General features: G+C 49.9%; 3 protein-coding genes across 3 annotated transcripts; 2 read left to right on the top strand and 1 right to left on the bottom strand.

Moving 5' to 3' along the window:
* Positions 1–1417: 1417 nt before the first annotated feature.
* Positions 1418–5218, top strand: DEU56DRAFT_841511 (SPX domain-containing protein). The gene is made up of 16 exons (XM_041354997.1): positions 1418–1618; positions 1674–1724; positions 1775–2205; positions 2255–2621; positions 2675–2699; positions 2750–3214; positions 3263–3369; positions 3420–3611; positions 3660–3699; positions 3758–3808; positions 3856–4257; positions 4309–4482; positions 4531–4703; positions 4759–4849; positions 4904–4944; positions 5004–5218. The coding sequence occupies exons 1-16, from the start codon at positions 1608–1610 to the stop codon at positions 5008–5010; spliced, it is 2628 nt and encodes an 875-aa protein (XP_041201539.1). The 5' UTR covers positions 1418–1607; the 3' UTR covers positions 5011–5218.
* A 1392-nt stretch (positions 5219–6610) lies between these two features.
* DEU56DRAFT_179377 (uncharacterized protein) lies at positions 6611–9247 on the top strand. The gene is made up of 2 exons (XM_041344933.1): positions 6611–7594; positions 7669–9247. The coding sequence occupies exons 1-2, from the start codon at positions 6999–7001 to the stop codon at positions 9146–9148; spliced, it is 2076 nt and encodes a 691-aa protein (XP_041201538.1). The 5' UTR covers positions 6611–6998; the 3' UTR covers positions 9149–9247.
* Positions 9248–9748: 501 nt separating this feature from the next.
* Positions 9749–10306, bottom strand: DEU56DRAFT_179466 (uncharacterized protein). The gene is made up of 3 exons (XM_041344934.1): positions 10279–10306; positions 10107–10224; positions 9749–10056 (listed from the first exon to the last, which is right to left on the bottom strand). Exons 2-3 carry the CDS (start codon positions 10146–10148, stop codon positions 9796–9798), a joined length of 303 nt encoding a protein of 100 aa, XP_041201537.1. The 5' UTR covers positions 10149–10224; positions 10279–10306; the 3' UTR covers positions 9749–9795.
* Positions 10307–13308: the final 3002 nt, after the last annotated feature.

Genomic DNA, 13308 nt, shown 5'->3' with positions numbered 1-13308 from the left:
AGTGGATCGCCTGAGAAGACTGGATACAATTCGGATAGAGGTGAGCGATATATTCGATGGTGATTGACAGAAATACGACATATCCAAGATAGGTCTAACATGCGTGAACCACGACTAAGCTGTCTCGCTTCATTGGCTTGCCTCAGGGAAGTCAGGGAGACCTTGGCTGCGTGAAACCAGTCCAGTTTCCCTGAGTGTAATATCCTGAGGAAGCTTGATCATATGATATGCTTCGAGATGCACCACCTGCGCATGCGCACTCACGGACCATGGCATGATGGAAAGACGATTGGAGATCTGCGCCTCCGTATTCGTCAAGTCGGTGCTATTCTCGGGTGGCTTTAAATTCGATCATGCAGTGCGACTGGACGTACCTCGAGATCAAATAGATATTATGCTCGGCGCATGGGGGTGTCGGCTCTTCTATGGAGACACATCAGTTGGGGTGCTGTATAGAGCAATAGTACCTGTCCGAAATGCCCGTCGCGAATAGGGTCTGAGAAGGGGAGAGCTATATATGATAGGGGTTGACGTCATTTACTTGTTGCTTCCATTTTCAATTCGGGTTTGGTGCTGGTCGCAGCTCGCAGCTCGCAGTACTGGCGAACTTGTAAGCTGTAGCTACTAAGAACGTTAGTATGCGGCCATGAAACGTCTTGAAACAGTTTGACCAACGAAAGTCAATTTACACACGGGAGACGGGAGTTGCCGACCTGACTGAGGGCGCAAGATGCCATCTTGTGTACAACATTGCAATCATTGCACCGTTATCAATTGGTCACTGAGTGGAAACTAGAGAAATATAACATGTGGCTATCTCGAAAGAGACCGCGGACATTGGCAGAAAACGGTATCGCGCAAGGACAAGGACAAGGACAAAGATGGATAGGTAGATGATGAAGCAAGGCACAGATTGTGGAATCTATTGTCCGAATGCATCAAATTATTCATGTAACTTCAGTCTCCCAGTAGTTGGAAGGGAACAAGACAAGGCACACTGAAAGTTATGACAGTTTCAGCTCCCTCCTTGATTCGAGAAACAACATTCATAAGTCGGGTCTTCGGAGCACAGCGACAGATTGTAGCAACGCACGGATCCTTGGTTGGCCCGGGGATGGTCGCATGATGAGGGCATCAGGCGATAGTTCGATATGTGAATAGCTGATTCTCCTCCGGCCTCAGGACCCCACTGGTAGTAGCGTCTACTGCGAAGAATCTGCATGAATTGGACACAGGCGCCAAGCGCGTCTCGAGGATGTTGGTGCCGGGCCTGAAGATATTACATGTGTGGACTATGCGACATACCACATGGGATGCATGATGCAGGCAAAAACACTGAATGATGGGCCGGCAATTGCCGCTCACGTGACATTACCATTTTTGGCGATCGTGTCCTGTCGTTGCACCTTAGCGTCGACCGAGGCATCAGGACAGCACGTTAGCTAAGTCTCTCATTTAGCGGTCATCTTCCAGTCACAGTGTCTGGACACTGGGCTTTGGGCCAACGCAAGAGTGGTCCATCTATATCAACGGAGCTAGAAGAAATTCCGCTTAGGTCGTTCGCACCCTCGACCTTATTAGGTGGCCCATCTCTTCAAGCATTCGCAATGAAATTCAGGTGTGCACCATTACTCATTTTAAAACATTAACGGAGTTCGGTGATGCTCTTCCAGTTCGGCATTAAAGTTCAATGCTGTCTCGGATTGGTGGGAGGAATATATCGCGTATGTTTGATCCCTCATATCCAAATACACGTTTTTAATTCATCTTGAAGCTACGATATACTCAAGCGATACATTTATCAGCTGGAGAAGCGGCAGCAACGCCCGGATGGTATAGAACCGTCCTATCATGACTTGGAGGCCAATGAACAGACGACCCTCGTCGACCACACTGATACGCCTAGCGCGGACAGTCTATTCAAACCACTACTGGACAGAGAGCTGCAGAAGATTGTGAGGTTTTACGAAGCACAGGAAAAGGAGTTGATGGGTGAACTTGCGGAGTTGGAGCAATCTATCACGCAGCACGACGAGGCTGGGCTTGAGGCGGGACTCAACTATATGGACGAAGACGAAGAAGACGAGGAAGAAGACGAGGAAGATGAATACAACATGTTAACCCGATCTGACAACTACGGCAAAGGGTCCCGACACAGGCGCCGCAAATCGAGCTCCGTCGGATATGGAACACGTTTTGCAACAGGTCTGCCTTGCAAAACCAATGTCATACACGGCTAACGCTGACTGAGCAGGTTCTATTCGTGAGGAGCCTCCAAATCGCCGCTTCAGTGTCTCTTCTAGCGAAGCAGGAGATTTAGACGCAAGTGTCTTATCTCTTGTCCCGCGTCCACGATCAGCATCGCAGGTTGCATCTGGTTCGCGTGGCGCAAACGCCAGCATGTCTCCGATGGGGAGAGCTCGCAGCTTGGCTAGCCGGCTGAGGAGTATGAAGGATAGTGTAACCTCCGTTGGAGACACCATCTGGACCGCAAAGAGCAACTATGCATTGGATACCCGATTGCTTTTCAAGCGAAAAATAACCAACCTTTACGTCACTTTCTGCTCGCTGAGGTCTTACGTAGAGGTCAATTACTCTGGCTTCCGCAAGATTCTAAAGAAGTAGGTTGGTTTTATCTCATTCGCGTAAGATTTGTTGAAGGGATTTTGCTCAGGTATGACAAAGTCATGTATAGCGAGGTATGTAGCATTTCATTGCACCTTGATTCATAGTTAATTATCGACTTCAGCTCAAAGACCGTTACATGCACGAAGTCGTGGAGACTTCCACGCCATTTAGAGAAGAGTCGAAAGCCAGAGTGTCGGATGCCATTGCCCGACTCACCGATCTCTATGCCAAATGTGTGACAAATGGAGACAAGTTAGTAGCACAGCAGCAGCTCAAGCTGTACCAGCGCGAACACATTGCGTGGGAGCGGAATACAGTCTGGCGTCAAATGATTGGGCAGCAGCGACACGGTACTGTCGACGGGTTGGGTGCTCTCATGGGCGCTACGCTGGTACAACAGGAAGAAAGTAGCCTTATTGATGTCCCGACACCTCTTGGAAGTCTGAAGTTGACAAAGAAGAGGGTGTCGTTGACTGTTGCGCTAGCTGTTTTCATCGCTTTATTGAAAATGGACATCGTCGCTGGTGAAGAGGCCAATAAGTGTTTTGCTGTACTTGCATTCAGCACCATATTGTGGGCGACAGAGGTGCGCGATATCCTCTGACTTTCACTTGTTACTCATCTTCGTCTTTAGGCAATACCCTTGTTCGTGACATCGATTTGCGTCCCCCTCTTGTTAGTCTGCTTACGGGTCATCCGCGATGACGACGGCATTGCCTTGTCTACGCCCGATGCAACGAAGTAAGTTGTTTAAAATCACCCTCCTCGGAAATACTGAGTACATGATCCAGGTATATATTCTCTGTCATGTTCTCGCCCACGATCATGCTTCTGATCGGGGGGTTCACAATCTCTTCGGCTCTGAGCAAAACCAACATAGATCGGATTCTAATTACGAGAGTTCTGAGCCTCGCAGGCTCAAGACCTAGTTCCGTGCTTCTTGCCTTTATGGGTGTCTCCTGTTTTGCGAGCATGTGGATTAGGTAGGTCACACCCATCCCCGTTACTCACGTGTTGCTAACGTGTCTCAGTAATGTTGCAGCTCCAACACTGTGCTTCACTCTCATCCGAGTAAGTGATATGCATCCCACACCCGCAGAAACGATTGTCTGATTTTTATTGTGTTCAGCCGATCTTGAGAACGTTGCCACCTGGCTCGTCTTTTGCGCCAGCGCTAATTGTTCGTTATCCTCCACGTGCGAGTTCAATCACTCATGAACCCTGCAGCTCGCCATTGCCCTGGCCGCTAACATAGGTGGCCAGAGCTCACCGATATCGTCTCCACAAAATCTCATCGCACTCGCGGCGATGGATCCTAAACTCGATTGGGCGAGTTGGTTCGCTGTGGCACTTCCGGTGTCCATAATCTCTATTTTGCTCATCTGGCTGCTATTGCTTGTGATGTACCGCCCTGCTCGTTCGCCTGACGGGGAGGGAGAGATCGAGATTCGGACTATTCGCCCAACAAGGGAATCCTTCACCCTCAAGCAGTATTGGGTTACACTTGTCTGCTTGGTCACGATTGCTCTCTGGTGTTTTGAGCACGAAATTGAGGGTCTTGTGGGAGACATGGGTGTTATTGCTATCATTCCAATTGTGGCCTTTTTTGCTACCGGTGTGCTTAAAAAGGTGCGTGGTGAGTAGATTGGCAATGTCCACACTAACCTGCGTGTTCTCAAGGACGACTTTGAACAATTCGCTTGGACAATTGTTTTCCTGGCAATGGGCGGAATTGCTCTCGGCAAGGGTGTTACTTCCAGTGGCTTGATGGTGACTATGGATGGGATTATCCATCGCCTGCTCGAGGGTCTCTCCTTGTACACTGTCGTTCTTGTCCTCTCCCCGATCGTTTTGGTTTGTGGTCATTTTTGTGCTGTCTACAGTTTAATCAACCTCCTCCAGATCGTATCGACATTTATCAGTCATACGATTGCAAGCGTGCTACTTGTGCCCATCGCGAAAGAGCTTGGAGAAAGACTACCCGGCAGCCATGCAAATCTGCTCATCTTTATGACTGGCCTCCTTTGCTCTACGGGAATGGGTATGCCTGTTTCTGGATTTCCTAATCAAACCGCGTATGTCCATCACACGACCGCTGCAAATCGAACCTGACGCATTATGTGTGACTAGTGCCGCCCAAGAGGATGAGCTTGGACGTCTTTATCTTTCCAATATGGACTTCTTGAAGAATGGCGTGCCCGCCAGTATTATCGCCACTCTTGTACGTGGCATGTCTTATAACCTGGCCCATTCTTACTCGGTAATGCACGTCTAGGTCGTTGCTACCATTGGGTTCGTTCTCATGACAGCCATAGGGTATGTTCTCCTTGTTGGCAACTTGAACGGCTGTTGATATCATGACTGGTCGACTCTAGACTCTGATTAATCCTTGGACCATCGCCACGTACATGCACGCAGTTCGGGTAATAGACTGGGGTTCTTGATTGAGAGATATCCTGCGTGTATCGTGCATCATACCTTGCAATACAATTTACAGCTGCAGAGCACTGATATAATACTTGATAGCATGTCTTCTTGTGGATTTGACTCCCAGTTCAACTGACATTCTGACGAACAATAATTCACGACAAGAGGCCGAGGCCGGTGCAAAGGGTGAGGATATCTCCGAGTCATAATGTTACGATCGTCAGAAACACAACCAACCACCTTCTCGAGGTACAACTGCGTAAAAACTGAACTCGCGAACAGTCCCCTGCTCCCCGACCGCCCGCATGACATTTAATCCAACACGTAGCCGCGGGATGCCTCTAGACGGGATCCATGTACGAACCCCCTTGTAAGGGCGAGACGGAGTTGTTGTCATCACGCCCTCGATGCGGTGTTTGATTTCAATATGTGCTGAAACGCCCCCCGCTGTACTACAATATCTTCCATCAGAGAAGGACCGACACATTGGTCCATCGGTGAAATGGGAACCAAGGCCAAGGCAAAAGTGATCGACAAAAAAACAAAGCATAGCAACCAAACTCGCTGTCATGATCAAAGAGACCGCTGGCAGACCAGAAGAAAGGGGAGGCTCTGACGACATGTGCTTACATATGTACAACCCTCCATATGGCCTGGACTGTCTGGACTGTGGTGTTCCTGTCTCCGTAAGAGCACATGGGGCTTAATCCACTCCGTGCGGTGAAGTCTTCACGCCCAGTCCTAGCTTTCAAGAGGTGGACATCGAAGTCTGCGGGACTAGTCCACCATTCTCATTTTCGATTCTACCGTAGTCCCCAGCACCTCCCAAGTGTTGCAGAGATTAAGTTCCGATATCATTGACTTACTCGTACGTGCCTTCAACGGCATCAAATCGCACGCGCTGTTGTACAGCCTCTCCATGAGGAAGATTCAATGGGGAAATCGGAGGCCGAGACTGCGAAGCTACGCGGGAGGAGAAATGCGGAATGTGATTCATGAAGCAGTTTTTGCGGAATTCACATGTCCAAGCTGTAGTCTCCAAAGTGTCGGAAATCGAAGTCCATCCTCTACTCAGATGGCTCTCGTTAAGCTCGGAGTTATGAAAGTCATGTGCTGATGGAGGACATCAAGACATGGGAAGTTTGCCTGGCAGGGGCCCTGCCTAGCCCTGCATGATACTACTTACTTACTAAACAATGACCAAAATAGCTGGTGCACGCACACAAGGGGCTTTGAAGGTTATTGTGGCAATATGCCAGCAGCCAGAATATGCCTCGCAATCTATGTACGTTCTGACCAACCCTTAGCAACTTGAGTTCGTATTTCGAGTGGGAACAACGTACCGGGGTTTCGACGGGCTTTGGGACATCAGGAGAGGAGGCTACAATCTCGAATGGGACAACTTCGTGCCCGAGTCTGGAGCTTTGTGGTGTCGCTTGAGCAGGCTGCTGTGGCTTATGTTCGATTCGTCCTGGGCGTTGCTGGGTATGCGATACGTTCACCAACAACCAGATCAAATTGAAAAGCAAACCTAGCACACAGACTGGTCAACAAACAGTCTGAAAACGCATGATTGTCCGCATTACTACTACGGCAGAGACCACTTGCCTTGTGCTACCGAGTCCGCATCCAAAAGTTTGTATTGACTACCACGTTGCCCGCACGGTCACGGTTTAGGAGGAATTGATTGGCAGGTTCCTGGACCAATGGTCCGAATTTGATGTGTCGAAACTGTCATCCACGACGTTGATATAGTGTCACAAAGGAACGGCTGTCTTCCTTCGCATTGATCTGCCTATGGGGGGCTCTCCCGTGCTGGTCACTAAGTAGCTGGATGGCAATGGTATCGAGTACTACGCCCCTGAGGTGGGCTTTAGTGCAAGTTACCAAGACTCTCACGTTTGTTTGTAGAGGATTTGTTCGCCTCGTTATCGTCGTCCACGATGACAAGCACGACAGCTGCGACCTCTAGTTCATCGACAACGCCATTTCAGAGCAAGAAACACCCTACAATCCTGCCAAATGCACATCCGTATGCAATCAAGACGACGTCCTCCGCTGTTCTTTCGCGGTCGAACTCGTCGCCGCACTCGCACTCAGTCAAACATAATTATGTTCCACAATCGCCCACTCGTCCGAGGCATCGACACACGACTTCCTTTTCATCTGTTGAAGGAGTGAGCGTCAATGAAATTACTCGACCTTCTCCGTTGCCCATTCCTCCCTCCTTCAATTCCGTCTCTCCATCGTTCTCTCTCAGTGATGACGCAACGCCTCATCACAGGCTGAAACGTGCGGACACGTTGCCCTCCAATGCAATTGTTCCTGTCCTTCATGACAACTCTGTTGGGGAGGACAACAAGCTACCTCGCAACCCCAAGCACTGGTCTACTGAGGACCTCGCTTCACATGTCGCCACTTCACTCCGGGCAGGCAGCGAATTGAGTGCTGAAGATCAGGGACACCTCCTTTGCGCGATAAAAGAACAAACCATTACCGGTAGGGATTTCTTGAGATTAACTGACGCTGACCTCGCTAGGTAAGTCGTATATTCACTCTATCGACTGTTCTCTCAATGAAAATAATTATCTGACGATCATCGTGTATTTCTAGCCTATCCCTAACAACTGCTCAGCGACTTTATCTGCTTGAGGCTTCCCGCGCCTTGCGCGCAGATGTCCTTCGCGGTCGCATATGGGTGGACTCACACCATTCTAAAGACATACCCGCGCACTCAAAGGGTGTTTATGCCCGCCCCACACGCAGCTCAAATTCGCCCTTCAACAGCGAATTTTACAATTTCTCCACTTCGTCAGTGGATTTAATCCTCCCGCCATCTGCCTCCATAGGAGTTGATGGAGAGCTTCCGCTATCCCCAGCCGTGACCATGAATCGCTCAAACTCAGTTTCAGACTCCTCTGCGCAAAGATACAAAGACCTTGCACATATGCGAATCAGGAGACGTGGAAAGGTCAAGGGTCTCGTTGACACTTGGGAGCGCGAAAGCGGCGCTGTCAGCGGGAGCGATGGCTCCGTGAGTGGCAGTGACGCTGATAGTGACAGTGACAGTCCGTCGGTGGAGTCACCCCCTCCGCCTGTACTCCCAAATTCGACGATCAGTCTAAGCAACCCGCCACCTCCGTACACCTCGCTCAGGGGAATTGAGGACGAGCCGACCATAGAGGAGCTCCTTACTTCCTCTGGTCCTATAAAAGGCGCACGCGCCTGGGAAGAGGATTATGGGTTGGGAGAGACTGTGAAGCGGATCCCCACTAGTACGCCTGCCCCTTTGCCGTTGGCACCTACATCTTTGAGGGTGGCGACGGCGGTCGAAATTAATGCCGACCCAAATGAGTCTTCAGTGGAATGCAACCTCAGCAAGTTAATTGACCTTGGGAACGGTCGGGCTAATACCCAGAAGCGAATCGTGACGGCGATATTTACCGGATCTTCTGATAGGAAGATGGACACTACATCATACAGCATACCTGTGGACGACGTACCTCAGGCCAACGTAGATCCCGGGGAGGTTGTGGACATCATTGATGCAGCAGAGCTCGAGGTTACTGCAGTAGAGTCAGCTGAAGGCATCACTCTTGTGCCTGACCAAGTTGCTGCACCTTCCGATGATGATACCCTCATTGCAGTATTGGAAGCATCCATCGCGTCTACTCGAGTGCAGCTTGAAGCATTCCGAGCACGTCTGGAAATCATCGAGGCACAAGTCGCGACCCAGGAAGCCACTTACCTCCGCCCTGAAGAAGCTCGACAGCCACTCGATGAACATCAGCTCATATACCGATCTTGTGATCCAGCCCCCGCTCCGGATGATATCATGTTCTCTGACTACCATCTTGGTTTGAAATCATTTGTGCGCTCGATTATTGCTCGCACAGTGGGATGGTTTTATCCCTACTCTCATCTTGGTGCACGCCCTCGTCCAGAAGTGAAGGCTGCGCGTTCCGGAGAGCCGAGCTTTTTCGTGCTACCGCGCATTTTACCCGCCTTTCGGCTATCCTACGTGATCATGTTTTCTATCGCTCTTTGTGCAGCCGTTTTGCGCAGAGTAGGAAAAAGCATGCGGGGGCGTTAAGCCCTGCTGATACCTACCCGGTCGATCTTCCACGGACACCTCGATATTCTTGACATGGTGACCATTGCTCTGCTCTGACTAGCGAATCCAGCAGTTGTGGTCATATAATTGCTCATCGCTGTATCTATCTCCATTTGCTTGTTTGACTTCCATTTGCCTCTCATGACTTGTTATGCTTCGGGACCTCCCATCTCCCAATGATCTTCTTCCATACCACTACATCTTTACGACCCTTCATGGCTATTCACTCTGCTTCCACATACATCTGTAAAAACTTAAATTGCACCAAGTACCTACCTTCCGAATCATTTGTTTTTCAAGTACGAGGATACTTATACACAATGCCTGCATTGGCCAACCTATCATCCCTAGCTCATCTCATGGATATCCTGGATAATCCCCCGGAATTTACCCTTGTCGAAAAGCGCACCCAAGCCCTTGCGACCATTTTCGCAAAAATGGGCCGTCGTCAGGAGCCGTTGTTTGATTCCCAACAAGGTCCTTCCCTCTTGCGCCATTCTGTTAATTCTCCCACCCCAGCCCACCCCCAGTAACATTTTCAGTCCTGCAGTAAATAAAGCTATAGCGATGACAGGCGCTATCATCCACGATTGGGTTAACAAGATGTTTCAAACATTGGGAGTCATCTATATCACCGTTCCTCCTTCCAGCGCGTTCTCAGCGAGGACCCGGGTATAACCTTCAAGGCTAGCATGTTGTGCCAGCCCCTCAAGTTGCCCAACTCCGGCTCTGTTGCACCGGTACCAGGAACCAGCCGTGGATATCTTATAAGGAACTCTAAGGGACTCTATGTCATTTACGCCATCAATCGCGCGCTTGAGGTCATCCAGATGGTTTGCCGTCGCCCCCCTGAGGTCGCCGATGGATGAGCCTCTGGCAGATGATGACTTCTATGCATGAGTAGGCGATTTCTTTGAAGAGGAGAAAGAGAAAATACCCTTTCGAGGTGTTGTTCCACGTCGCGGGTGAAATTGATCATTTCGTCCCCGAGGACAGTGCCTTAATTTGGTAACGGCGAATACCCGGCCCGAAGATGGGTCAGAACGTTAAGTCAGGTAAGTCAGGATATCTGGAAAAATTCACGATTAGCTAATGTAAATTCTGTAAATGACCGGCGAACCGGAGAACCCCGGGTCTCAACTGCAGGCAGGACGTTCATTCAACTGTCTTACTCTAACTTGACATTGAGGTCAGAGACTACTTTGTCGATGTTGGAGACTGTGACTTACCTGCACTCAATCGTGGGCCATTAATATTGTACAGGCTTTTGCAATTACAGCTAAGTTGATCTGCGGCAGCATCTGATTCAACGCGCTTCTCGCAGAGACTCGACGCGGTTGAATGCTTACTATATGTAGTCGTTTAGTGCTCGAGTCGCAGTCAACACTGCAGCAAATAAAGCCTCGAGAGAAATGATAGCAGATGATGTGGAACCATTCTTGGACCATTCCTTATCTTTCTTCGCTGCAGACTGATTCAAATCGTCGACTGCTATTCACAACACGACCTTGCATTCGCGTCACTTGGAGTGATGGAACACGGTCTTCGCTTCAATATCTGTGATGTAAAGTCTTCGTATCTTCCTAATTGCGAAGATCCTGGGCTGCAAGAACGAGTTGCAACGTATATTCTCCCACATCTATCCTATTCATCTCGATTTTGGACTTCACCTGTCCGAACCACAGTTTTCGACAAGGAGCTCGTGAAAGAAGTGAAATCGTTCTTCGACGACGAGCGGCTATTTTTCGGGCTCGAGTTACTCGCCCTCATCCATGCGCTCAGCGGTGCAGTTCCTGCCCTTGCACTCATCCGCCAGTGGCTGAAGGTGAGCACACTTCCATTGAGTGCCAGATAAAGTGCTTATGCATAACCACAGGGCCATTCCGAATTTGAAGATATCTCGTCGACTGCAATGGACGTACAGAGGTTTATTCAAGTCTTTGGCGGCATGATTTTACACAGCATGCCACATCTGTATGCATCAGCAATCCCATTCTCACTTGTCAACTCTCCGCTATCGAGAAAGCTTTCTGCATGGTTTCCGAATACTCTTCGTGCAGTATCCGGACGTGATATGAACTGGTCGGCTGTTCAGACCGTGCTCAGGGGGCACACTAGTGATGTAAACTCAGTCTCGTTCTCGTCGGATGGAACTCGCATCGTCACTGGTTCTTTGGATACTACTGTTCGGCTGTGGGATGCAGCAACAGGGCAGCCAGTCGGTGAGCCCTTGCGGGGGCACAGTGGTTCAGTTCAATCGTTCTCGTTCTCGTTGGATGGAACTCGCATCGTCCCTGGTTCGGAGGATATGCATGTTCGGCTGTGGGATGCAGCGACGCGGCAGCCAGTCGGTAAGCCCTTGCGGGGCCACAATGGTCCAGTTGAACCAGTTTCGTTTTCGCCGGATGGAACTCGCATTGTCACCGGTTCGGCGGATGAGACTGTTCGGCTGTGGGATGCAGCGACAGGGCAGCCACTCGGTGAGCCCTTGCGGGGGCACACTCTTTCAGTTCAATCAGTCTCTTTCTCGCCGAATGGAACTCGCGTTGCCACTGGTTCGGGGGATGGAGACTGTTCGGCTGTGGGATGCAGCGACAGAGCAGCCAGTCGGCGAGCCCTTGTGGGGGCACACTTATTCAGTTCATTCAGTCTCGTTCTCGCCGCCGGGTGGAACTCGCATCATGACTGGCTCGAGGGATATGACTGTTCGGCTGTGGGATGCGGCGACGGGGCAGCCAGTCGGTGAACCCTTGCGGTGTCACACTCGTTGGGTTCACTCAGTCTCGTTCTCGCCGGATGGAACTCGCATTGACTGTGGGATGCAGCGACGGTGCAGCTAGTCGGTGAGCCCTTGCGGGGGCACATTCTTTCAGTTCAATCAGTCTCTTTCTCGCAGGATGGAACTCGCGTTGCCACTGGCTGGAGGGACAAGATTGTTCGGGCTGTGGTATGCAGCGACAACGCAGCCATTGAAACAAATTGTAGAGTCTGATCATTCAGCATTCTCAGAAGAACATCGCATCACCGAGGCTACCGCTGCCATGTCATCGAACACATCGAACAATCACTTCATTTGCTTCTCGCCCAACTCCATCCATGCGCTGGGTGATACTTCTGAGTTATTGGAGGCAGAATACCATGACCGCAGTCCGACCCCCTTTCTTCTGAATGGTCGGAGTGTATGTATGGTAGGGCCCAAACGTCGGCTGTTATTCTGGGTACCACACGCCTCTCAACATCCACTTTATAGTCCTGGGACTGCATTAGTGATACCCAGAGGAGGTCTTGTGCTTGAGCCGCATGGCACATGGTCGACACTGGCAAAAGTGCCGAGAGGAGTGAGTCTCTTCAAAGTTCTTTCCGTTCCTCGCACTTACTGAAATCAACACTTGCAGACCTTAGTCTGCGATATGATCGTTTTCTAGCAATTGATCCATCACGGAGATAAAGTTTCAGTTACAGCTTGAATGTGACACGACATGTACAGCAGATCATTCTTTGTATTCTATTCTATACCGCATCCAGTCCGAGTTCATGGTTGTCCGAGCGAAATACTCGCTGAAGAGCTGACTGCGGGACACTCATCATGTTCATGAGAGCGCGTAATCATGGACAAGGCATGGTGTTTCCATCAGAGATGCGCGTGCGCCATACGGAGTGGTATATTCATTTGTGCTTCCTCATAGGCACAAGTGATATATCATTATCTCAGTAATATGATGTATCATATTGACACTATACCCTGGATGCAAGAACCCAAATCATTGGCAATACTAGTCTCCCCTAGTCAGACTTATAATATCGAAGGAAGATCTATAACAGTTCCTTTTGCGTTCCTTCGTGCCTCTATCAATCCACCAAATTTGAAACACAAGTCTCTCATTGCGATTGCAAAGCTGAGCGATTACTTCCTAGTCTTCGCCAGGATCAATCCCTCTGGTAGAAATCCCTCCTGACTCATGACGGACCTGCCTACTAAGCTTCCGCTTCCGTGTATAGATCATTCAACTAGCATGTGGATTTCATCGATGACCCTTGGCCACATTGCGGCAAGTTTCACTGACGAACTGCTCTCCCGCAGCCGTATACAAGGCTGGACATTTCGTCCGATCGACATTTTCACCAGGAGTTCGGGATGC

Source organism: Suillus clintonianus (genome assembly GCF_016758775.1).
Source record: "Suillus clintonianus strain FC179 chromosome Unknown DEU56scaffold_168, whole genome shotgun sequence".
In the NCBI taxonomy this organism is placed as follows: Eukaryota; Fungi; Basidiomycota; class Agaricomycetes; order Boletales; family Suillaceae; genus Suillus; species Suillus clintonianus.
This window is presented reverse-complemented; position numbering and strand designations above follow the sequence as displayed.